Raw genomic sequence first — 23,861 nt, 5'->3', positions numbered from 1 at the left:
ACTCCTGTCAGCCTTTATGAAGAATGACACTGAGGGTGAATTTTACATGCACGGACAGTGAACATGCACTGCAGACACAGGCAGCCTGAGCAGCCAAATATGTGTCAGCGGAGAGGAGCTCTTTTCTAACTGCAGTCATAAGTGGAGACATGTTTTCTGTTCTGGAGAAGCAGTGCAGGCATCCACTGCATTCTTTAACCTCAGAGATCTTTATGTACACAAATCCATCAATGATGATAATAACAAGCTTCACACTGAAGCCAACTGTCTGTTCTACACTGTGGGGAGCAGTGAGTGATGGTGGACACAAGTAGAAATGGCATCATCAGCCAAGCAAAGGTCATGGTTTTTGTTTGTATTCCTAAAAGCAAAACCAAATATGTTTTTTGATGATTTTACTTGTTTCACTAGAGTCGGGTGTCTTGGCATTAGCTGGACAGTAGATCCCTAAATGTGACCTACTTCCTGCACTAAATATTGTGTTTAGTTTCCTTACATTTCCCTGCATCGCTGCTGTGTTTTGTGTTTTGAGCAGTCTTCAATTTACACTCTGCTGACACATCTAATTATCAGAGTAGATGGAACCAAACGAGGACCAAGCTAAGACTAAGAACCAGGTCTGAGATCAGGGTCGTTTAGCAAATGAGATTTAAACTGATGAGCGGCTCCAGCTCGGAGCAGGTTGGCGAGTGGCTGTTCAGCACTACGACACAAACATGATTTATCTGCGGTTTTTTTTAAGAACAAACATTCTTGATCCAGTTCCAGGGCCACACACACAATACACTCTGTCCTCCAATTACAGTCATTTCCTGCTGCCATCATCAGTGAGAAAAAAGCGAAATCCTGCCTTCTTCTTAAAGGCAAAGTCCACACTGGACGTGGAAGAGTCCAAAACCGGTATAAAAGGATAAATCATTGTCACATTTAAAACAAATAGAGTGCGATGCAGCTTCTATCAGTCATTAGGACAAGAGGAATGGGACAGCGTGATGAATCAAACTGCAGAGCAAACAAAGCCAGGCTCCACGTTGTGCTGAACCAAATCACTGAGTGCATCTTTACTGGGTCGGCTCTGTGTGGTAATGACCAGCAGCCAAACGGTAATGGCTCGTAATGTTCCGAGGAAAATAGGCCAGCAATTCACTTTTTTGTTTTTGTACACGGACAAAAGTTCAAACCCTGCTTGTGTTTTTTTTTTTTTTGTTCCCTGATCCTGCCGAGTGTTTTTACCACAGCTACACACAGGAAGTGGCATCTCCAACCAGAGATTTGTGCTCTACGAGCTTTTGTTTTGCACAAATGGAGACATGGAAAGTAATTCAATGCATTTCCAAAGCTTTATTTTTCTCACATTGAGATCTCTGACCTGAGTACAAACTGTTAAGGTTCTGTGTAATTTTAAAACCTGCTGCTCCTTCCATTTGATTTGATCTGTATTTACTCACCTAGTCACTGTTCCTATGCAGTTAGATCTGTTCTAAATACTGCAGTTTGCAGTTTCCAAATACTGCAGTTTGCAGTTTCCAAATACTACAGTTTGCAGTTTCCAAATACTACAGTTTGCAGTTTCCAAATACTAGTTTGCAGTTTCCAAATACTACAGTTTGCAGTTTCCAAATACTACAGTTTGCAGTTTCCAAATACTACAGTTTGCAGTTTCCAAATACTAGTTTGCAGTTTCCAAATACTACAGTTTGCAGTTTCCAAATACTACAGTTTGCAGTTTCCAAATACTACAGTTTGCAGTTTCCAAATACTACAGTTCGCAGTTTCCAAATACTACAGTTCGCAATTTCCAAATACTACAGTTTGCAGTTTCCAAATACTACAGTTTGCAGTTTCCAAATACTACAGTTTGCAGTTTCCAAATACTACAGTTTGCAGTTTCCAAATACTACAGTTTGCAGTTTCCAAATACTAGTTTGCAGTTTCCAAATACTACAGTTCGCAGTTTCCAAATACTACAGTTCGCAATTTCCAAATACTACAGTTTGCAGTTTCCAAATACTACAGTTTGCAGTTTCCAAATACTACAGTTTGCAGTTTCCAAATACTACAGTTTGCAGTTTCCAAATACTACAGTTTGCAGTTTCCAAATACTACAGTTTGCAGTTTCCAAATACTAGTTTGCAGTTTCCAAATACTACAGTTTGCAGTTTCCAAATACTACAGTTTTCAGTTTCCAAATACTACAGTTTGCAGTTTCCAAATACTACAGTTTGCAGTTTCCAAATACTGCAGTTTGCAGTTTCCAAATACTACAGTTTGCAGTTTCCAAATACTAGTTTGCAGTTTCCAAATACTACAGTTCGCAGTTTCCAAATACTACAGTTCACAGGTTCCAAATACTAGTTTGCAGTTTCCAAATACTACAGTTTGCAGTTTCCGAATACTACAGTTTGCAGTTTCCGAATACTACAGTTCGCAGTTTCCGAATACTACAGTTCGCAGTTTCCGAATACTACAGTTTGCAGTTTCCGAATACTACAGTTTGCAGTTTCCGAATACTACAGTTCGCAGTTTCCGAATACTACAGTTCGCAGTTTCCAAATACTAGTTTGCAGTTTCCAAATACTACAGTTCGCAGTTTCCAAATACTACAGTTCACAGGTTCCAAATACTAGTTTGCAGTTTCCAAATACTACAGTTCGCAGTTTCCGAATACTACAGTTCGCAGTTTCCGAATACTACAGTTCGCAGTTTCCGAATACTACAGTTCGCAGTTTCTGAATACTACAGTTCGCAGTTTCCAAATACTACAGTTTGCAGTTTCCAAATACTACAGTTTGCAGTTTCCAAATACTACAGTTTGCAGTTTCCAAATACTACAGTTTGCAGTTTCCAAATACTACAGTTCGCAGTTTCCAAATACTACAGTTTGCAGTTTCCAAATACTACATTATGCAGTTTAATGCAGTTGTTCTTCACTACATAGTCATTCTGCTTAGGATATTTACAGTGTTACTATAAATCAGAAGTAAAATGTGAATGCAGTACTTGAACATGTAACTAAGTTTTTGTGTCTGTGTGTGTTAGATGCGTGTTGAGGCTCGTTCTACATACGTTACAGCAGGGTGACGTCTTTACACACACACACACACACACACACACACACACATTACAGACATATATGCACAGTCTCTTTTTATTGTTGTGTGGACAAATGTAGCATGAAACCATACTTGTGAGGACGTTTTGGCTGTTTGAGGATTAAGTTTAGACATTTACTGTGTGTGTGTGTGTGTGTGTGTGTGTGTGTGAGTGTGTTTCAGCAGTGGGAAGCCAGTATCTGTACATTTGTAATTACACTCAGGAAATGTTTATTCATGTTTGATTGGGTGGGACCAGCCGGGACTCTGGGTACATTTAAACAAACTATTTCGACATCCTGTTTAAAGTCACTTTCAGGAGGAACGGAGAGAAAAAAATGTCTGAGGTGGACCGCCGGCCACTTATGTAAGATTCAGTCCTGAGTCCCCTTCAAACTGATCCAGTGTAGGCCGCCCGTCCTCACAGGGGTTAACACATGAATTCACTCTGACAAATTCCTACTTTAGAACCAGTGTTGCAGCACGTGCCAGTAGAACGAGAGTACGAAAGCAAAAACCTCTGGTTGGATATCAAAGCCTGTCTGAATGGATGCACCAGGATGGGCTTGGGTTCTTCAACAGACTAAGATTTTTGCATTTATGTCTGAACCACATGGGTTTTTGGTGTCTGACTCTTTGTCAAGTCACATTAGGTTGTGACACCCTGGTCCCAAACCAGGAGACCAAGACCCTGTGTGAGGTCTCTTGACCAAACAAACCTCTGGGTCATGTTTGTGCCAACACCAGGTTTAATCTGCATTTCTGACAATAGATAGACCATAAACTAGATTGATCGTCACCTTTTCAACCTTTTATTCGCGCTCACTGTCAAACTGACTTGTATCGCAGCGGTTTCGTGCACACAGCTGTGCCCGTAACTGTCGTGGTGCATCGACTGTTCCTATCTGCTTATTTCATCCAGAAATGGTTTATTTGGATTTTCAGTCTCAAATTGAAAATGAGACACAGTCTGATAGTCGCTTGTTCTGTTTTTAATAATGATGCACATTTTACAGTGGGGATTAGCAGCTTACAAATGACACTGAGGAAATTGATGTCCTGACCTTGAAGATTCGGTGGTTTATGTTTCGAACTCATCGCCTGTTTTTAAAATAATTTTCACCAGAAGAAAAGCAGGAAGAAATTTTAGGATTACAGGAAAACTTGCCCTCTAATGAGTTGTTTTTCCAGAAGGCGATTAACTCAAAATTAACTGGAAGTTTATTTTGGAAAACACCTGCTGCCATGCAGCTCAGTGGAATTTCTGACAAAAGCAGCAGATTATTTTACGATATACGATCAACGGTGAGGACACAGCAATATTTAGGATTTAATGATGGTAGCTGTGGATGTTGAGGGACTAGACAGGGAGATGCAGTTTTTAAGGCCTAAACAGTGTGTGCAGAGATGGAGAGGGTCCAGAGGTTAACACGGGTTAACTGAAGCATGAGGAGAATGGGTCGTAAAAAGTCATGAAATAAAGTGTTTTCTATTTAGCTGTGATGACTAGAAGAGGAAAAAGGCTTCTAACATCCTCGACTCGTGATGTTTTTACTTTTAAATGGCTGCAACATAAAAAGAGTAAAGTGCCAGAACCTCAAGCGTCTACAGTCCTGAAGTAAACTTACTGAGCTTCTTTTCCACCTATACAAAACCCATGTTTCCACACTTCCTGTAACTGAGGGTGAGTCTTGGTCTACAAAGCCTATACGACCCTCCCGGCGGGGGGGGGGGGCTTCCTTCACGCCCTGAGCCCTCAGATCTATGAAGTGACACAGATCCACACACACATATAGTCAAAACATACATTTAGTTTGTCACTTTAACCGTTTTGCCACCAGTGTGGCTGCCGCACAATGGACTCCCCTGGTCTCTTATATACAGAGCTGTTTATATCACAGCCGCCCGCCCCCCCCAGCTCACACAGACCCTCTCTCTCTTATTTCCTATATGAAGAAAGCGAGCTGGAATTCAGGAAGGTGTCCATTTTCCCCCATAGCTCAGTTGCAGCACCGAGAGAATAGAGCTCGTAGGGCGCAGCATGAAGTGTGTTTGCTGTGTGTGTGTGTGGAGACAATCGTTGTTGGTCACAGACATGTATTTTGTGTTTTTTAACAAAAATTTAATTACGCTGTTAAATGTTGATTTAATTTTACAAACTTTCACATTTAGTTTGCATTCATTCGTCTGAGGTCGAGGGACGATACTGCACAAAACGTCATTTTAATAAGCAATACAAAACAAATGAACAAATAGAGGAAGAAACATATAAAAAGCTATATCACAGCCACTTTCTAACAGAACACACATTAAAGAGTTGCAGATTATTCTGCAGTTTTATATTTCTTCATAATATTTTTTACACTCTTTAAATACATTAATGGATGTAGATTATTTTTTTGATTGTTTCATAAATGAATGTGAGTTTGTTAAATAGCTCAAAGTAAAAAGTCAAACTAGAAAATATAAATCATAAACTGTTTAAACAGTATTTCTTAGATTTTGGAAAAATGTCATCTGGACATTATTTTAATTTAACATTAATTTAACATGAATTTACTTGTGTGTTGTGTCTGTTAGTGTAAAGTGAATAACTTTGGGTTTTAGACTGTGGAGTCGGACAAAACAAGACGTTCAAAGTGGAAAGCAGATAATCCACAGATGAATCTGTAAAGCAAATAATCAGTAGCTGCAGCCATAATCACTTATCAACACTATTAGGAGATTTAAGGTTCCTGAATCAGAAGCAGCTCCTCTCAATGTTAAATGCACATAGCAGGCCTGTCATTACATCACATGCAAACTGAGTGACTCTTCTTCTCCTCGTCTTTCTTCAGGACCGGTTGTTCTTCGTGATGGAGTACGTTAACGGCGGCGACCTGATGTTTCAGATTCAGAGGTCGAGGAAGTTTGATGAGGCACGATCCCGATTTTACGCCGCTGAGGTCACATCTGCCCTGATGTTCTTGCACCGGCATGGAGTCATTTACAGGTAGTACAGTTTAAAGCTCGAGTTTTTAATTTATCTCTGTGCCTTTAACTGTCCGATGCACCGTGAAGCCTGAACATGCTGCTTATTGGGTTTAGTGCTTCCAACTGAGGCGTCCATCTCCACTACAACTCCTGGAAAAAAGAAAATGAATGAGCAAAAATATTGTAAAACTAAGTACCTGCAGTTCACTTTAGTGTTTCTGGGCTGTGAATGCGCTGTGTGTGTGTGTGTGTGTGTGTGTGTGTGTGTGTGTGTGTGTGTGTGTGTGTGTGTGTGTGGCATAAGTCTTCTAGCACTAAATGTACCGCACATCTGAAGTAAGTAGGTGTGAACGGTTCAGTGTTTCCTGCAGCTTAAAGTAGTCCTCGTGTGGCTGGTTTCGTGTGCGTGTCAGTGGCGTGCTGCAGGTTTCATGTTAACTGATTTGTGGACAGCTTCACAGTTGGTCTGGTGGTTTGATGCGTTGCTTGGCTATGGACTCACCATGCCATAAACGCTGTGACAGAGCAAACAGTGAGCTGGCAGGTGATCTGTGCGGCACATGCGCTGGATCATCACTGGCCTCTGTGCATGTGCTACAGGTGGAACATACAAACCAATTAACCTACTCTTAATCTGGTCGATAAGACATGTTTCTAATATTTACAATATCTGTATAAAGCATCAGTTACCAAATACACACAGTAATGATTCATTTGAACACAGTGATGTTTGTTCTTGTGTCAATCACGATGAACAACAGTGGCTGAGTCGTTGACCCTGGAAGTGCTCTGTGCTCATCTGACCTCACAGGCAGGTGCCGTTATCTGTCTGTGTGAACCCCCCAGCCATAACATTATTGTCACAGATGGTCCCACAAAAACAACACGCTGCTGGAATCATAACACCATTGTGATGCATGGACGTAGACTCAGTTTGTGCCCAGAAATAATTGTGTCTGTTTGTGTGTGTGCGTGTGTGTGTGTGTGCAGATTTGAGTGTGTTGGTAAAAAGAGTGAAAGACGGTTGGTAGAATCTCAACCAATAGTGGGTCAGAGTGAGAAGAAAACCAGTGAGAAAGCCGTGAATCATCCTTCATTTCTGCCGACCTGCAGTAAATCCCTGTCAGAGAGTCTGGAGACACGTAGCTGTCAGAGAAATGCTTTCACATCAGGTTTCACCAGTGTTGTGTGACTGTGTGACAGGTAGAGTGTGTTTTTGTGGACAAAAGGACAAACAGCAGCCATCTGGTCGTCCAGTACACCTCGCTCCAGCCGTGACACACACAGACACATGATTACAGCATAAAACCAAACAGTTTTACAGAGAGTACACTCATGTACTCATGTACACTGTGTCACATTCTTTGCACATATGCATACACAACAAAAGACAACAAAAGGGAAATGTCACTCATTGACCCCACACCACCTCTGCCTGCAGACACACTGAGACACAGTAAAGTCTGTCTTTATTTACCTTGTAGAGGTCTTCAAATAGCTGCTTGGCTCCTGGTGTCAGACCATATTCCTTCACCCGGTCATCATCATAGTCATCACAGCAACGATGCATTGGGCAGTGTGAACTTTGAAGTGTATTGCTTGTTCCATCTGAATAGTGCATGACCTAAAGTGCCTGAAAGTTTAAGAAATGTAATATTTATCTCAGCTTTTTGCCCAGGGGCCTGAATTAATGTGTGGCTGCCAAAAAAAATGCACAGCCCACCGATAGGGGACATAAATAAAATTTAAAAAAGATGCACAGATTAACGAAAAATGCTGGATTCTTTACCTTTCTGCTCTGTTGTCTCCCACTGCTGCTCCTTCTCCTGCAGGGCCTTGTTGAATTGCTCCTCCTGGGAGGTTTTTCCCCTGCTGCCAATGGAGACGTTGACTCTCCAGCTGGTCATTAGCGTCTATTAGAGCAGCCTCAAACTTGGTCCTGTCCTGTTTGTGGACCTTTAGTTGGGACAGAAAACAGTTTGTGTGCGTGTGTGTGTGTGTGTGTGTGTGTGTGTGTGTGTGTGTTTACTGCAGCTGTTGTTCATGTACCTGCCACTAAAAGTCGTGAATATACAAAAATGATGCCATGAAATCCTCAGGCACAAACAGTCACCAGAATGGGGAAACAGTCTGGGAAGTGATGAACATGAATGTTGTATTGTTCTGTGCTCAGAAATTAAAGGTCAGTAGAACGTGACAGAAGTTGACAAATCCTTTTACATATTGTTCCATTAATTACTTAGTAATTAATGACAAAAACAATAGTAATTAGTAATTAATTACTGCGTCTGGTTTTTTAGTGTTTTCTCTTTAGTGTTTATACTTTTCATACTCTTTTGTTCTTGCAATGGCTGATGTTCCACAGGGGAAATGTTATTTTATTTGATCATTTTTTTGTTTTGGTCTTCAGACAGCATGAAATATGACCAACATCAGCTGACTCAAAGGAACAATAATGACTTCTTGTCCTCTTTAATCGTATGTTTTGCTTTTTGGCTGTAAGTGAATGCAGGTTTTATAATCCTTAACTGTTTGAATGTTTTCACCTTTTGTAACATTAGATTTTGTGCCATGATCAGGTTATATCTGGATATGCTAAATTAGAAAAGAGCTTTTTTTAGGACTGTGACATTCGGATTGTTCCTTATAGAAAAAACTGATATGCCCTTTTCCCAAACAAAACCTCTTTCATATGAGACAAATATTAAATTGTGCAATTGTGAAACAGAAGGTCAGATATGAAAAGGAAGCTCTGTTAAAATGAACAGTCCAGTTTTACACCTCGTGACAAAGATTTGAGAAGCTGTAGGTACAAAAACAGAAAAACAGGATAATAAGTTGGCACCGAATGAGCTGAAGGGAAAAAACTGAAAGGCCTCACTTCACCTGCTGGGTGCTAAGATGTTAGCCACTTACAGAAGAATTAATGGTGTAATAATTGTAAATGTCATTAAACACATCATTTGCCCAGTACATAAAATATGACCTTAAATTACAGTCCAGTTGTTTTCTTAGTTGAGGCAGTCCAGTATCATTAAGCACCGTACATGGCCCCCATGGTCCTTAGACCCTCGAGTCACATAAAGAAAAACTGTGACTGATATGATGATAGATGCACCCAGCTGGCATCTTATTCAAGTAGCGACACCAAGATAAAACTAAAAACTTCGAGTTTTCCAGAAGTGTTGATTCTCCAGGACTGAACACAGATTATCACCTTCAGAAAGGAGGATTTATTGCAAAACCCTTGGATTAGACTGCATTACTTTAGCTAAATGGACCAATAAGCTACCCTCTGAGTGTGTTCAGACCCAACATGTCTGGAATGAGGCACCAGCAGCCAGAAGAGCAAAAAACTCAGAGCACAGACATCCCAAACAAAGAGCACAGATCCAACCCAGGTTTGCACAATGTACAGCACCTTGGTCAACCTGGTTGGTTTTAAATGTGCTCTGTAAATAAAGTGGATTGAGTTGGATTGGACGTGTGGAAATAAAAAAAAATGGAATAAAACTCTTAAACTAGCATGAAACACAAACAAGATGTTGCATAAAATTGAACCATGACTCATGATAAAATCACTAAAGGTTTACGCAGCTTACTTCCATTGTTTGCATATGTAAAATATAAGTCAACATTTTTTTCCCATAATTCTGTTGTTCCTCTGGCTGCTGTTTTGGCTGAGAGCGACTCGGATCCTGTCCTGCTGGTCCCTGCTGGAGCAGGACTCATCACGTCATGCAGTTTTCCTTACGGTGGTTTTGGTAATGAAGAGCAGAGTTAAAATCAGACTTTCAACAGTGTGTGTGTGTGTGTGTGTGTGTGTGTGTGTTCGTCTGTCTTTGTGTTGGCATAATTTAATCCCAGTCAGTCATCACAGTTAAAGCCAGCAGCTTCATTGATTTGTGCTTGTTTTGGCGACATACGTCCATTTTAAAGTGATACTACATAGATTTTCTTATTTTCAAGAGTTTTGGCACAGTAATGGCATTTAGTTCATTCTTCCTGTGCAGAAGAGAGGAATTAAACGAATGCATCCATCATCTATGGCGAATTAAACTGAAGGTATTGTGGTGTGGTTGCTGGTTCTTGTTCAGCTCCGTGAAGACTCATTGGCATCCTCAGGTTTCAGACACAGACTTTAAGATTAATGGTTGAGTCTTTCAGTGTTGTTTTGGCAGGGGCAGCACACAAGGCATGTTAATTCATGACGGCACACTCTCTCTCTCTTTTCTCTCTGTCTCTCTCGCTCTCTCATCCATGACCCGCTTGCTTCAGCAGAAGAAGATGAACAACAAGTGTTTTGGGAACATTATGTCCTGAGTCTCCCCCTCACACACACCCGCCTCTTCCTCTCCTCCATACTCACGGTGTCCCTCTCCTCGCCGCCCCTCCATCGCTCTCCTGATGCTTGTCTTTTCTCCAATCAGCCCCTCATCTGTGCTCCCTCGTTCTGCGAAAAGAACAGACGCTGCAGCTTGTTCTTCTCTTTCTGTTCTTTCCAATGTTACTGAGGTCTCTAAGTCCAAAGAGGCGGTGATGTTTGGATGTGGTGCTGTTTACAGAGCAGGTTCAGGCTAAAAAATAATAATATAAGATCCGTTTCTGGTGTCACTGTTGAGTGAGACCACTAGTTTGACATGCAGAAATAATATATGAATTCAGCTGTTTTACAGTCTGTGACCTCTGTGACCCTTGTGGTAACTATGATGTTGAGCCTCCACATCTCAACAGTGAAGTCGTCATGACAATCTGATCTAAAACAAAAGGTGATTATCACCAAACAAGTGACCCAGGCTTTAAAATTGGAACAGCCCTTTGAGCGTAGGTGAGGTTTTGTTATATTATTCAGTTTGCACCCTCTCACACTGTGGTTTCACACGGATAAATATACCACTGGCAGCAGTTTGGAACATGTAGTGACACAGAAGAGGGGGCCGGAGGATGGAGGGATGAGGGTGAGAGAGAGAAAGAGAGGTTAGCTGTCAGTGCACCGGGGTTGCAGCTGAGGACGTAATGGAAAAATCACTCAAGATTAACATGAAACACAGGAAATGCTTTCAATTGAGCCTGATTGCTGTGTGTGTGTGTGTGTGTGTGTGTGTGTGTGTGTGTGTGTGTGTGGGGACAGTGCTTATAGAGCAGCTCCTGCTATTGACAGAATTTCTTGAGTGATATTAATGATCCTCTAACAGAAACTGATGTTAAATCCAACTCAGCTGCACTTAAATCCAACATTTCCCACATATTTCAATCCCAGGGACATCAGGAGATAAAACTGACTCTATTTTCAGCCTTTCTTACAATTAAAAGTGTTGTTGGATCAAGCAGAGACAAAGAATCATGTTCTAATCATTTCTCCCTGCCCAACACAAATGAACAATTTGTACTGTTGTAAAATGAGAGGACGAGCTGATGCCTAAACTGATAATATCCTGACATTCATGTTGGTATTTTACTTGTCCTGGTCACATTTCCTTGTTGAGGACAATAGGTGCTTTTGGAGAATCAGCTGAGTCTACACTGACAGAACACATTCTTTATCAGCCTCATCCATCTGGAGGCGTTTCTGCACTAAACCAACCCTGAACTTTGCTTAATGTAATGAGTGAGGAGACACCAGGTACCTGCTGTCAGTATGAGTTTTAAATGAACTAATGCCAGAAGGTTATAGTAAGTAATATTTAGCTCAGCTGCATTTTCCCTGCAGGAAAAACACATAGATAAGGCAAACATGTATCTATGTAAATGTTCTGGGTAGTTTTTATGTGCAAACAGGTCCTGAACTCACTCATCTCTTAAAGGTTTATGAGAGATCATAATGATTTGTTTTTTTGATTTTTTGCCATATCAGGATTTGATGAACTAGGAAATATTTTTCTAATCTGTAATTGTGCCTTCAAAGGAAAAACCTAATCTAATCCCAGGCCTTATTGGTCGTTTATCTTAATAAATCAGGTAAAAGAGGTATTGGTTCATAGCAGGGAAACTTTTTTAATTCAGCACAGTGTTCATTCATTAATGTTCATAAAAATGTAATTGTCTAGATAAATAATGCAAGGCTGGAACACATGATAATAGCAATAAAAATCTGTGCAAAGAATCAAAGCATCAAATCTCGGACAAAACTTATTGAATTATTCTGCAATAATTTAATATTCATTTTGTCCATTTCCGCCCATGCAGCTTAGAATATTAGTACATGTTGTTTCTCATCGTGCAGAAAAACACCTTCACATAAATAAATATCATTCCATTAGTGCTTCTGAACACCTGCAGCCACTTAATATTAAATTGTCTTTCAGTGAGGTGATGGCTAATACAAAGATTAATGTTTAGCAGCCATTTAAATGCAATCACAAATGTATTATATTCATATGCTGTTTCTCTGCCTGGCTGCAGGCCTGCAATTCAGATTTAATGTGCTGGGAGTCGCCTGGAGGTGAGATATGCAAACAGGCAGCCAGTTTCATTTTTTATCTGGGGAAACACAGAACAAGTGCTGCTCTTTCCTTCCTTAAAATGAGGCCATCAATGTGCCTTTTAGCAAGGCACAGTCCCCAGCAGCTCAGCAGTACAGGGCTGTCATTGTTTCGTCAGCAGCTACGAGTGAAGGCAGTTTTGAAATTCATGTGAAGTTCAGCAAAATAAAAACAAGCATGTGTCAGCAAACCTAAACAATGTAACAGGATTCAATAAACTGGACCCAATGAAAAGGGTCTGCTTGAACATTGATCATAAGTTTCTGCTTTTCTGGATGACTGTTTGGTAGTTTGTGCCCAGAAATGATCCAGTCTCAGGTCTCGACCCAGCCTTCAACCAATCAGTAAACAATTGGTTCTGACGTTTTTGACGCATACCTGTCATTGTTTAACTTTGCACGAGACCCAGATACCTGACATAGCTACCACAGGCTGTTCGTGCTCAATCAGATACTGAGAATGACAGTAAATGACATTTCCATCAACTTTAGCACAGTTTGAAACGATAGAAGAAAAGGAAATTCTCTGGCTTTTTCTAACCAAAGGGAATTTGCATGATACATAATCAGCAGCTCTCTTTTTCTGCTCCTTTTCTCATAGTTTCTATAGTGCATTGAATAACTTGTAAGAGCAATGCATGATGGGACAGAAAAGAACAGACATTTCAACAACACTCAAACAAGATGCCTTTTTATTTTTGGGTCTTACAAAAACAAAACACTTGCATAAGATCCTTAGTTGGGAAACACACACACACAAACACACATCTCCTCCCAGGCTTATCAGGGCGGCTGTATTTTGAAAACACCTCTGGCTGAATGGCTGCAGTGGCTGCAGCGAGGAGATGTTGACATTTTTGTAGCGATCAACCATCAAGCCCTGAGCAGCTGCATTCACGACCAGCCCTGTCATCTCTCAACACTGCTGCTCTTATCTCCCCGGCTCTCCCTCTCTCTATCTTCTTCTCTTTCTCCAGTTCAAGACTCAACTTTCTCCCTTTTCCCAGGTCTGTTCCCCTTCCCTGCTTGCTGCTGTATGTCTTTCCATTCCTTTGATGCAGATAAACGTGGGACCCAACTCAGTTCCAATGAGTAAAAAAACCTCTGAAAAGCATGTGTAATGATTATTGTATATTCCTTCTCCTCGAATATGTGGTCTTTTATGAGAAGCATTCGTCACACAAGAGCACATGAGATGTATTTAGGATAAATGGAAACATAGTGTTAAGGTGTGATCGTGTGTTTGTAATGTTTTCCAGTGATAAAAATCTTCCTCGCATGTTCCAATATTTACCTGCACAACCTGCCCACTCTGCAGAGACTTGAAGCTGGACAACATATTGCTGGATGCGGAGGGTCACTGTAAGCTGGCAGACTTTGGGATGTGCAAGGAAGGAATCCTGAACGGAGTCACCACCACCACCTTCTGTGGGACACCGGATTACATAGCACCTGAGGTGACACCAAAAACACACAGACAAAATCTTTACACCTTTTTCAAACACAGTTATTTTCTTCCAGGTTTTTCAGCTCTTTTCTGATTCCAAAGTGTTTACTCTGGCAACTGCATGTGTAAATACTGTACATAGGATAGATATACAGTATCAATAAGGGCGATGTTTGACTGTTTGCAGATGATGTTCTATTTATATTCTATAGAAAGCACCTGGTCCCTGATTTTAGTCTGTCTGTGGGAAGTTCTGGATGTCACTGACGTTTGTAGGTTAAACATGACAAAACATACAGATGCCATATCTTTCTCTATGTGTTTAGATCCTTCAAGAGCTGGATTATGGCCCATCAGTGGACTGGTGGGCGCTGGGGGTCTTAATGTATGAGATGATGGCGGGCCAGCCGCCGTTTGAAGCCGATAACGAAGATGACCTCTTTGAGTCTATCCTCCATGACGACGTCCTCTACCCCGTGTGGCTCAGCAAGGAGGCTGTTTCTATTCTTAAAGCGGTAAAGTAGTGAGCTGGTGTTTTATGATGTTTCGCTGCTTGTGAACAACAAGAAGAAGCTGATTATGGAAATGTCACTCCAGTGTTAACTATTAGACAGCTCGTTCTGCTCTTAAGGCCTTCACACACAAAGCTTCGTCTGAATTTAGCGACACTTCATTACAGAATTTGCTAATATGGAAACTTCTTGGTCCTTTCAGTCCATCTGAACACAGTCGACCGATAGACGATACAGTTCAACTGTTAATACTCCGTGAAAACAAACTCCAAAATCCACAATCTGCACATGGCATGATAATATTATTGGTGATATTCTTTCACTGTAAGTAGTAAAAAGACTTGAAAACTCATTACACACTTACAAAAGAAAGATACTCTGTAGCATCATGGAGCTCTTCCAGGGCCTCAGCCACACACTGTTGTGTTGCTTTTTCCATTGTTTTTTGCATTTTCTGTGTGTTTTGGGGAAAAGTTTAGTTTTCCAACACAGCAGTAAAGCTGTGTTGTTGCAGCTTACATATAATCCAGATAATTTCCAAAGCTCCAAAACAGGCATTCATTTTGTTTATGTAAGGTATCGGTCCTCCAGTTTCTCTTCTCCAGCTGATCTGTCTTTGGCTTTAGCTTCATGTTTGTCTCTTTCTCACTGACTTTTCACTGACAGGATGCAGCTTTTTTTGGTGTCATTGGTTGATCCGTTTTTCCTGTTCCTCCACTGGAAGAACATTGATAATTCCGCTTGTGTTTGATTACAAAACCTTTGTGTGTGTGTGTGTGTGTGTGTGTGTGTGTGTGTGTGTGTGTGTGTGTGCGTGCGTGTGCGTGTGTGTGTGTGTCTCTAATGCCACTTGTTCACTGGTTTATTTGTTCATCCAGTTTTTCCATTACAAGCCTTGCGTTTACCTTGGCTGTTGGTGAGCTTGGATTGCAAAGCCTTGTGGGAAAGTGTGTGTGTTTATGTTGGACTATGTCTTGGACTCTGACCAGTCCCTCCTTTGACATGTCAACCCGCTGAAGGACTTGAAGTCACATGATGAAAACGCTCTCGGCTCAGTCTGATGAAGGAGCAGTTCGGCGCCCACTCACCAAGTATTTGAGAAAATCTTGAAGAAATGAAAAGTGAGGGATTATTGTTATAATGCTGTAGTTGTTGGCATAAGACGAGGCGGGTCTGCATCTAGTTTGTCTAATGTTAATGAGTGTTTATGTAGGGCTTTATGAGACCCAGGATTTACATCACATAAGTCTCTGCTCTAAAATAAATACTAATATATATGAATTTAGATGACCTTACACGCTACATGTTACACGCTACATGTTAGATGTATGTCTAACCTGAACGCCAACTCTTGACTCTTCGTCTTCGCCTGCTGCAGACACTGGAAGTGTCAGTAGCCACATGTGGCATATAGGACAGTGGTGCATCCTGATGGTGGATGCTCTTTGACATACAGCTGTTGTATTGTCTTATAACAACCCAGACGTCATAGGCTGCCTGTGTGTGTTGTCATTTACTCATCTGAACAGAAAGGTTCCCTGTGAACAGCCTGTGAACATTCACCATCTGATCTAGTTTGGTGAAAGACCAACTGGTAAATGGGTGAACCAGACAAACCAGCCAGATGTTCTCTGCAGAGCAGACGTTCAAACTTCAGCTGAACAAAATGACTCGAATTAGAATCAGCAAGTTGAACAAAACTGTTTGCATCATAAGACAGTTTGGACTTAGACATAGTCCTTGTGTTGCTATTGGAAGTGAATTTCATTTCTTACACACATGAAAAACTGATGAATTCCTCTTTGACTCCCTGCATCTCCGTCTCTCTCATTTGTGTCCCTTCTCAGTTCATGACCAAGAGTCCCAACAAGCGTCTGGGCTGTGTGGTGGCTCAGGGTTTGGAGGAGGCCATTAAGCTCCATCCGTTCTTCAGAGAGATCGACTGGACGCTGCTGGAGCAGAGGAAGATCAGACCCCCGTTCAAGCCACGCATTGTGAGTTCACACACACACACACACACACACACACCCACACCAAATAATCATGCACTGTATGAAAAGACTCTTTAGTTTAGACTCTTTAGTGTTTAGTTATAGTTTCTCACCTGATCTCAGTTGGAGTCTCCTCTACCAGACACTGATACAAATATTTTGATGATTTCTCTTTTTGCAAAATGCTTTTACTAAACCATACTTATCTAGGACTTCTCTCTTTCTTGTCTTCCAGAAAACCAAAAGGGACGTGAATAACTTTGACCAGGACTTTACACGTGAAGAACCCGTCCTGACGCCAGTGGAGGACAGCATCATCAAACAGATCAACCAGGATGAGTTCAAAGGATTCTCCTACTTTGGAGACAAGACTCTGGACTAGACACAAACACTGGCACGCACACACACACACACACACATATATACACACACACACACATGCTCTTAACTATATACATACACACCACCACACCTAACACATCTTCAAGCAAAGACGCAGTATTTAAAGAAACACGGCCACTGGAATGAGACCTTCTGAACTTTTCCAGGTTCCGACCAGTCCAGGAGTCATAATAGACCATCTGTGTCTCTCGTTATGGTTTCTGTGCCCTTGTTGATTGTCCATTTGTGCGTTTCCCATTATGCTGTATGCTCAAGCATCGGTGCAGGACAAATACTGTAAGAAATGCCCAGATGCTCTTTTAGTTCTGGATCTAATTCTGATGTAAGAAAAGCAGCAAACAAACCCAAGCTCTGGGTTTTCAGGGGGTGATTTAAAGTAGTGACGTGTGCGAGTTCACAAGGTGATGCTGTGTGTGTCTCTGTGTGTTTGTGTGTGTGTGAGAGAGAGAGAAAGGTAATGGATGTGCACAAGTGCATGCATGCATAGCTGCATACCTCTAGAAAAAGTAAGAGTGTCCTTTCTGTACACGATGTGCTGTGTCATGCGTCTTCTTCTTGAAAAATGTTTTTTCTTCCCTAAACCTGTATGTGAATGGAAAAAAATCACTGAGCTGATGATTGTATTTAGGTTTTGAAAAGAACTTTATCCATTATCAAATATTAAAAGGGAAAAACTCAACAGGTTTTTCTGGTGCGATGGTGAAATTTAGTCTAAATTGTCGGTTTATTTTAAATGTAAGAGTCAAAGCCAATTAAATGTTTAAATTAAGTAGATGCACCAGAAAATTGACACTTTGGCATTTTGACTTTTAGTTTAGTTTGAGCTTTTTCTCCTTCTGTCTTTATTTTAGCTTGTCAGGACACTGGTGTTCCTGTTCTCCATAACCAACCACATTGTACCATTAGCTGCCAGCTAACAAACCTACTGTAACTAAGCACTGGGAGTGTCCGTAGTTGTGGTGAAGAAGGAATATAGTGTTAACAAGCTGTTTTCCATTGAAACCTGAGAGTTGTCCAATCAGGCCTAATCTTGAGCTGAAATCTAAAACGTCAAATGAGACCTTTTTATTGCTATTTTCATTCAGGTGCTTCTCAGTGAAAAGTTCACTGTACCTTCCAGAGAGCAAAGTTTTTGTGGGCCGGCTCCTTAAATCCACTCGGTCCTTGAAGTGCCCGGTGTGTGCACAGTAAAGCTCTAACTTAACAAACCAGGGCCCCATGATTCCACAGCAAAGTCATGGCTCATATGCAGATGTGAGCGTGTTAACACGTGACTGAATGTGTCATTACTGAATGTATTTGCTCTGCTGAGTGTGTGTGTGTGTGTGTGTGTGTGTATATGCTGTTTGTTTCTGTCTTGTTCTGACTGGATCGTCTTGTTCTTGCTGACTTTGGAAATGGTCAGATTCCGTGGTGATGCAGACTCACCTGGTCTCTGTACTTCAGGTGTCCCCTTCCTGTCTGTGCAGCCTGGACCCGGAGGCCTAATAAGCTTCATATAAGCAAACAATCCTCAGAGAAAACCGGAGGTGTTGTTGGTCTGGTTTATGACTTTAGAGTGAACCGAAAAGAATCCAAGCATCTTCTATGTGCAATACTCTGAAAACGCTTTATACGTTTCATTTTTCCACTTCTTCGTCTTTCTTTCTCTCTGTCCTCGTGCACAGACGTCCAGGTACCAGGTGGACGGCCATATGTTTCGTGTCAGGGCACCTACAGGTGAAAATCATCAGCCTGTTACTCTGAAGTTCCTCTCAGATGCAGTTAAATGCAGGTGTCATGCATTAGTGAGTATTTGTGACAAATGTGACGTTACATTTGGACAAACTAACAAAGTGATTGAACGTTGCTGCATCAGACCAGGGGCAAACAACTGGTGTAGAAAAAAAAACTGGGTATTTAGAATAAACATCATTTAAATCCTGGTAATGCCCACAAATATTACTGGTCGGTAATTTCCTCATATTTTGCTAGATGTTTCCTGAAAAGAAAGACATGTTCAGTGAGTTTCAATAAATTGTTAGTGTAACTTAATGAATTCTTTTGATTCTGATGTGAAATTTGTCTCGGTGAATAATAAATAAATGTGTGCTTGGTTTGAATGGAGCTGTTCTTCTAAAGGAGAACCTTGGTCTCGCTGTGATTATTACCAAATGACGTGGTTCTAGGAAATTATTAGGAAATTACTGATTCATAAAATCACTTTAGCAAAGAGGGGAACATGTATGATAAGAAGATAGGATGCAGTGGAAAAGAAAGAGAAAAATAAGCATCGATAAGTGAAACGCACTATATGAGAATTTATTGGTCGGCACCATCTCTAGCTACAAACTGCTGCAGCTCATAGGAGCAGAAACCACAGCTTTACATCAGTGTCCTGTGTCAGTGTCAGCAGCAAGATGAGTCCAGAGGTTTGAGCTGCACAACCTGAACCTGAAGACTGAAGAACTGAGCTGAGCAGCTACATATGGATGTGATTTGTGAGGATTGTGGTTTGTCCCTAACAGCAGCAGCAGCAGCAGCAGCATGAGGTGCAGAGCGTCAACAGACACATGCACAGGACATTTATAAAGGGGTTTTATGAGTTATCATGCCAGGCGACCAGAACCAAACAAACAGGCTGCACCTCCACTGAGCAGTGAAAACAGTTTGTTGTGGCTGAAGTGTAGTCCATCACAGAACACACACCCACACACTCGTGAGGACAGCAGTGAAACTGGAGTCTAAACAGTGTTTTGCTGCCAACCAGCTCCTTCCACCACATGTTTATGCTGCCCATCATTTTAACTCTGCTCTTCTCTCCTGTCTTGACGCTTCGCCTTTGTTTAGTCTTTTGTTTAAAACTGTCAAACTCTTTGTCCTGTTATGACCCAAAAAGGGATGTTCTGTCCCAGACGTCCTCCAAGCTAAACGCCAAATTCTGTTTCCAAACTCTCCCCCGAGTGTCATCACGTTATCACACCACTTTTAAATTCAGCATGTGGCGCAGTCCAACCGATGCTCAGCAGTATTAGGCTTTTCCTCTTCCTCGGGTTGGGCCTGTGTAGGTTTTGTTGTGGTGAAGCTTCGTGTGTACGTGTTTTTGTTGATTCGGTGTTTTCACGCCTGCCGTGTGTCTGTGCTGACAGTTGTGGTTCTTGTTGTGCGCTGCGTGCCCAACGTACTGTATTTGAAGATGTGTTTTAGGTTTTCAAATGGAATAAAACACCATGACGTCAAGTCAGATGTGTCAGTGTTTACGTCTGAATCTGATCTGTTCCAAACACAAGGGGCAGATTTGGGATATTCTGAATAAAATTACTTCTTAAAAAAAGGAAATATTTCAAAAGCTCCTGTTTGATGATCGGCTTGAAACAAAAACAATAGTTTTAAACTAAATTACCCAGAGGCCTGATACTTTCACCACAGTGCTGCAAACAGGAGCTGTGTGTGTTAACTGGCCCCTTCATTAGGCTGAAGACGTTGACAAGGGAGTAGAAGGGTAAACGCCAGCAGCAGTTATCTGTCTTTAGGTTCTGAAAAATGTGGTGGGACCTGCTTTTAAACCGAAAACTGATGGGAAACCAAACGCTCGGAGGCCTCGCAGAGAGAGTCAGCCGCTGTTATGACGCAGAGAGCGCCGTGCATGAATTCTTACTCCACATTGGTCAGTTGAGCACAAATATTTACATAGAACTCTTGTTCTACCCTGAAATAACCATTTAACCCAAACCACCACCCTCCACTAACCCTAACCAAACCCTAACCACAGGGGAGGAATGCCACATCCAGCTGTGGCCTGTTTGCAGTTGTTGCTGGCTCTGACAAATGATGTTGTGGACAGAAAATGCTTGTGTGTGTGTGTGTGTGTGTGTGTGTGTGTTTTGCAGGGTTCCTGGCCCAGTTCCATATTTACTGTAAAGAGATGAGAGTGGTATCTGTGATCTCATGCAGGCAGGAACAAAAAATAAGAAGCTGCAACAGAAATTGAATCAGCATCTGTTTTGACAACTGAACAAGAACCGTCGTTATTTTCATTCCGCGCTCTCGAGACTTCATGTTTCCCAAAAGCAAGAGCTCCTTCCGGTGCTCTGCGGCGCACACCTGTCGCGGATCAGGGTCAAACAGGTAGAGGCACCGAGCTCACGGGAGGGGGCGGGGCGTGCGCGGGGGCGGATCCCGGTGGCGTTGCCAGCCAATGAGCGCGCCGGGACGCGGCCAGCGGCTGAAACGCTGCCAGCTGGGCTCCAGGTCAGAGACCCAGCAGCTTGTTCGGGAGTTTTCTGAGCAGCGAGCGAGCGAGCGAGCGAGCAAAAGTTTTGACGAGCGAAGCAGCAGCAGCCTCCTTTTCCTGCGGTGACAGGCTGTACAATCCTCGGCAGTGCTCTGAGACTGTGCGGCCCGGTCCCCTCCAGCCTGGCCGGTCACTGCGCAGCCACACGGCCTCCGTGGACTAAGACCCCTCAGGTCTAATGACGTGATCCGCCAGAGGGCTTCCGACCTGCGCACGTCCACCTTATACCTGCTAATTCTTCTTCTTCTGACTCTAAAGTTGGACCTAACTTGGGCTGTCGGGGATTAACAGCGTTGAGACCGCGCGTGAGAGAGAAGATGACGGCTGAGAAGGAGAAAAAGAGGTAAGACGCTGATTTGTTCCTCAGCTTTTCATTCCCCGTCGGTTCTGGGCTCGGACTCGGGGAGACCTGTTGCTGCAGCGCTGCATGTGACTTGGCTCTGAAAGTGGCCGCTATAAATCACAGTATGAGACAGTATGAAGGTGTTTCTGTGCAGGAACTGGCCTGAGACTGGAGGAGGTTCAGGGTTGGAGCCTGGATGACTTTAGGTGATTCTTAACTTGAAATTCGAAAGTAGAAAAAGGCTCCAGGGTAAATCATCAGGAACCATCACTGCATTTATTATTGGATCCAGGTCATTTATTCATGTCAGAATAAACAAAGAAATGATTTATTTCCTCACTAAGTGGTTCTGCACGTTTGCAGCCAATAGTGTGTGTGTGTGTGTGTGTGTGTGTGTGTGTGTGTGTGTGTGTGTGTGTGTGTGTGTGTGTACGTGTACGTACAGCACCTGTGTGACCTTTTATTTTCTGGACACTGTGGTTTCTTAACCCGACGGTTCAGTTTCCTGCAGACCTTCACAGAAGATGTTTTTGAAGAGGAAGCTGAGCAGGCAGCAGCCAAACTGTAAAATCTGCTGAGGGACACAAGAAAACACAGACTGTGAACCTTTGACCTCTAGGCCACTTTAGGAGAAGTTAGTATCTACAGGAGACAATCGCAGTGAGTCCTCAGCAGATATCGGCCTGTCGACTCGGGGCTTTTCTTAAACTGCAGGTATGTTGTAGGAGCTGAGGAGGCTGGAGCTGGTTAATCACCACTCGGAGGCCGTCCAGGTCTCAGACGCTGCTGCCGCATAGTTTGTGACTTAATTGTCAACATTCAGCCGAGAAGTTTTCTCTGCTTAGTCAGCTGATAATAAAGATAATGTCATGACCCGTAACCATCTTGACAAATGTCAGGAGACTCAGTTCAGTTCGCAGTTTTCAGGGGCGTCCAGCTCAATTCGTTGTCCAGCTGTTCGTACACCTACACATCTGTGTGTCCCTGCACTTTCTCGTTGTTAGTTGCTCAGCTGAGGTGTTGAGGCCCTGATCTTACATAATGATGCCTTAGTGGCTCATCCTGCCCCGGTTTGTGTGACCATAACGACGACTGGATGACGGCAGCCAGGGAAGAGACCTGACACGGTACCTGTGGGAAAGCCTTCCTGTAATTGGTGCTTTTGTTCGAAGGGTTTTTTATGGTGGATGTGTGAGAACAACAAGCGGGGACGTCTAATTAAGAGATTCTGGAAGATTAGTCATAAGAGGAGAGAGAAGTCGTCCCTGCTTTCACACCACCAGGAGGACAGGACTGGTCTCAGGCAGCAGAGTTGATTTTGTCTGACGCCTGCCTGTCTGTCCACGGTGGCTCTGGTCTAAGACTCTCTACCAGGTGAACACAGCAGGTATCAGGACACAGGACGGAGACAGTGGACTGTCTGTCTCCAGGGATGAAAGTGAGGCAAAGAAAGGAAAAGAGACTAAACGACATTAAGAGACAGGGAGCCAGATGAGTCGGCTTATCAGCACCTCGCCGCTTCCACCGGATCTCAATCGACCATTTTAGGGAGGGAGACCTGCAAGTGTGTGTGTGTGTGTGTGTGTCAGGCTGCAGATGAAAAGTGTGTGTGTGTGTGTGTGTGTAAGTGTGTGAGGCCTCTGTGTCCTCGCTGATGTGCTGTGCGTTTCCTCTCCGTGCGTTTGTCTTTGCTTTACACATCAGCTCTGATGAGTTTAAGATTCAAAGCAGCTGCCTGGTTTCATTTGTGCTGATCTGACTCGTGTTGGCACGAGAGGATCAACTCGCTGGAATGTCACGATGGTGAAGAACTTCACAGCTTTGGTTCTGTGTCGTGGTTTTGATAATAATTTCTGTCTGTGTTGGGTAACACAACACGAGTTTCCAAAAACACACTAAAAAAAAAAATCCTTTCAATCCACTGACTCTGCACCTGCAGCGGCTCTGATGTACGGGAACAACACATGACTCATTCTTGTGTTTCTGCTGTTTATTCACTTATTTCCTAGGAGTGTGTGTGTGTGTGTGTGTGTGTAGTAGGTTACAACAAACAATATGCAACAGGTCAAACAGACCTTTGGCTGAATTAGCTTTTAAATTTTAAAAATGACTTTTATTAAAAAGTCTCATCATATTTAATGTATAATTTTTTTTTGATGAATTCACAGCTGACTAATAATTTCAGCACTGCAGTTAATCAGAATCGTTTTTCAATGAATTAATTATTTTCTCCAGAGGTTTCACAGAGTCGTGAAGGATATTTGTTCTGTGTGTGGATCATTAAAGAGATGATCGCATTAAAGAACAAAACAACTTCCCTGTTCTGTGTCGTCGTGAAGCCAAAGGA

General features: G+C 42.3%; 2 protein-coding genes across 3 annotated transcripts in view; both read left to right on the top strand.

The window, feature by feature from the left end:
* Window positions 1–19,127, top strand: part of LOC113131839 (protein kinase C epsilon type-like) — a 51,237-nt gene extending 32,110 nt beyond the window's left edge. For both annotated transcript variants that reach the window (XM_026309542.1, XM_026309543.1), the window contains exons 11-15: window positions 5,930–6,084; window positions 13,865–14,003; window positions 14,320–14,508; window positions 16,353–16,499; window positions 16,732–19,127. In XM_026309542.1, coding sequence (XP_026165327.1) covers window positions 5,930–6,084; window positions 13,865–14,003; window positions 14,320–14,508; window positions 16,353–16,499; window positions 16,732–16,878 — 777 coding nt within the window. In that variant the 3' untranslated portion in view covers window positions 16,879–19,127. The remainder of the gene's footprint in view (window positions 1–5,929; window positions 6,085–13,864; window positions 14,004–14,319; window positions 14,509–16,352; window positions 16,500–16,731) is intronic.
* A 2,008-nt stretch (window positions 19,128–21,135) lies between these two features.
* The window catches only part of epas1b (endothelial PAS domain protein 1b), a 44,037-nt gene continuing 41,311 nt past the window's right edge, over window positions 21,136–23,861 (top strand). The window contains exon 1 of the mRNA XM_026309541.1: window positions 21,136–21,514. Within this exon, the coding sequence (XP_026165326.1) occupies window positions 21,489–21,514 (26 nt within the window). The 5' untranslated portion in view covers window positions 21,136–21,488. The remainder of the gene's footprint in view (window positions 21,515–23,861) is intronic.

Source organism: Mastacembelus armatus, chromosome 15, assembly GCF_900324485.2.
Source record: "Mastacembelus armatus chromosome 15, fMasArm1.2, whole genome shotgun sequence".
Taxonomy (NCBI): domain Eukaryota; kingdom Metazoa; phylum Chordata; class Actinopteri; order Synbranchiformes; family Mastacembelidae; genus Mastacembelus; species Mastacembelus armatus.
The sequence above is the reverse complement of the archived record's forward strand: the minus strand, read 5'-3'. Positions and strand labels throughout refer to the sequence as shown.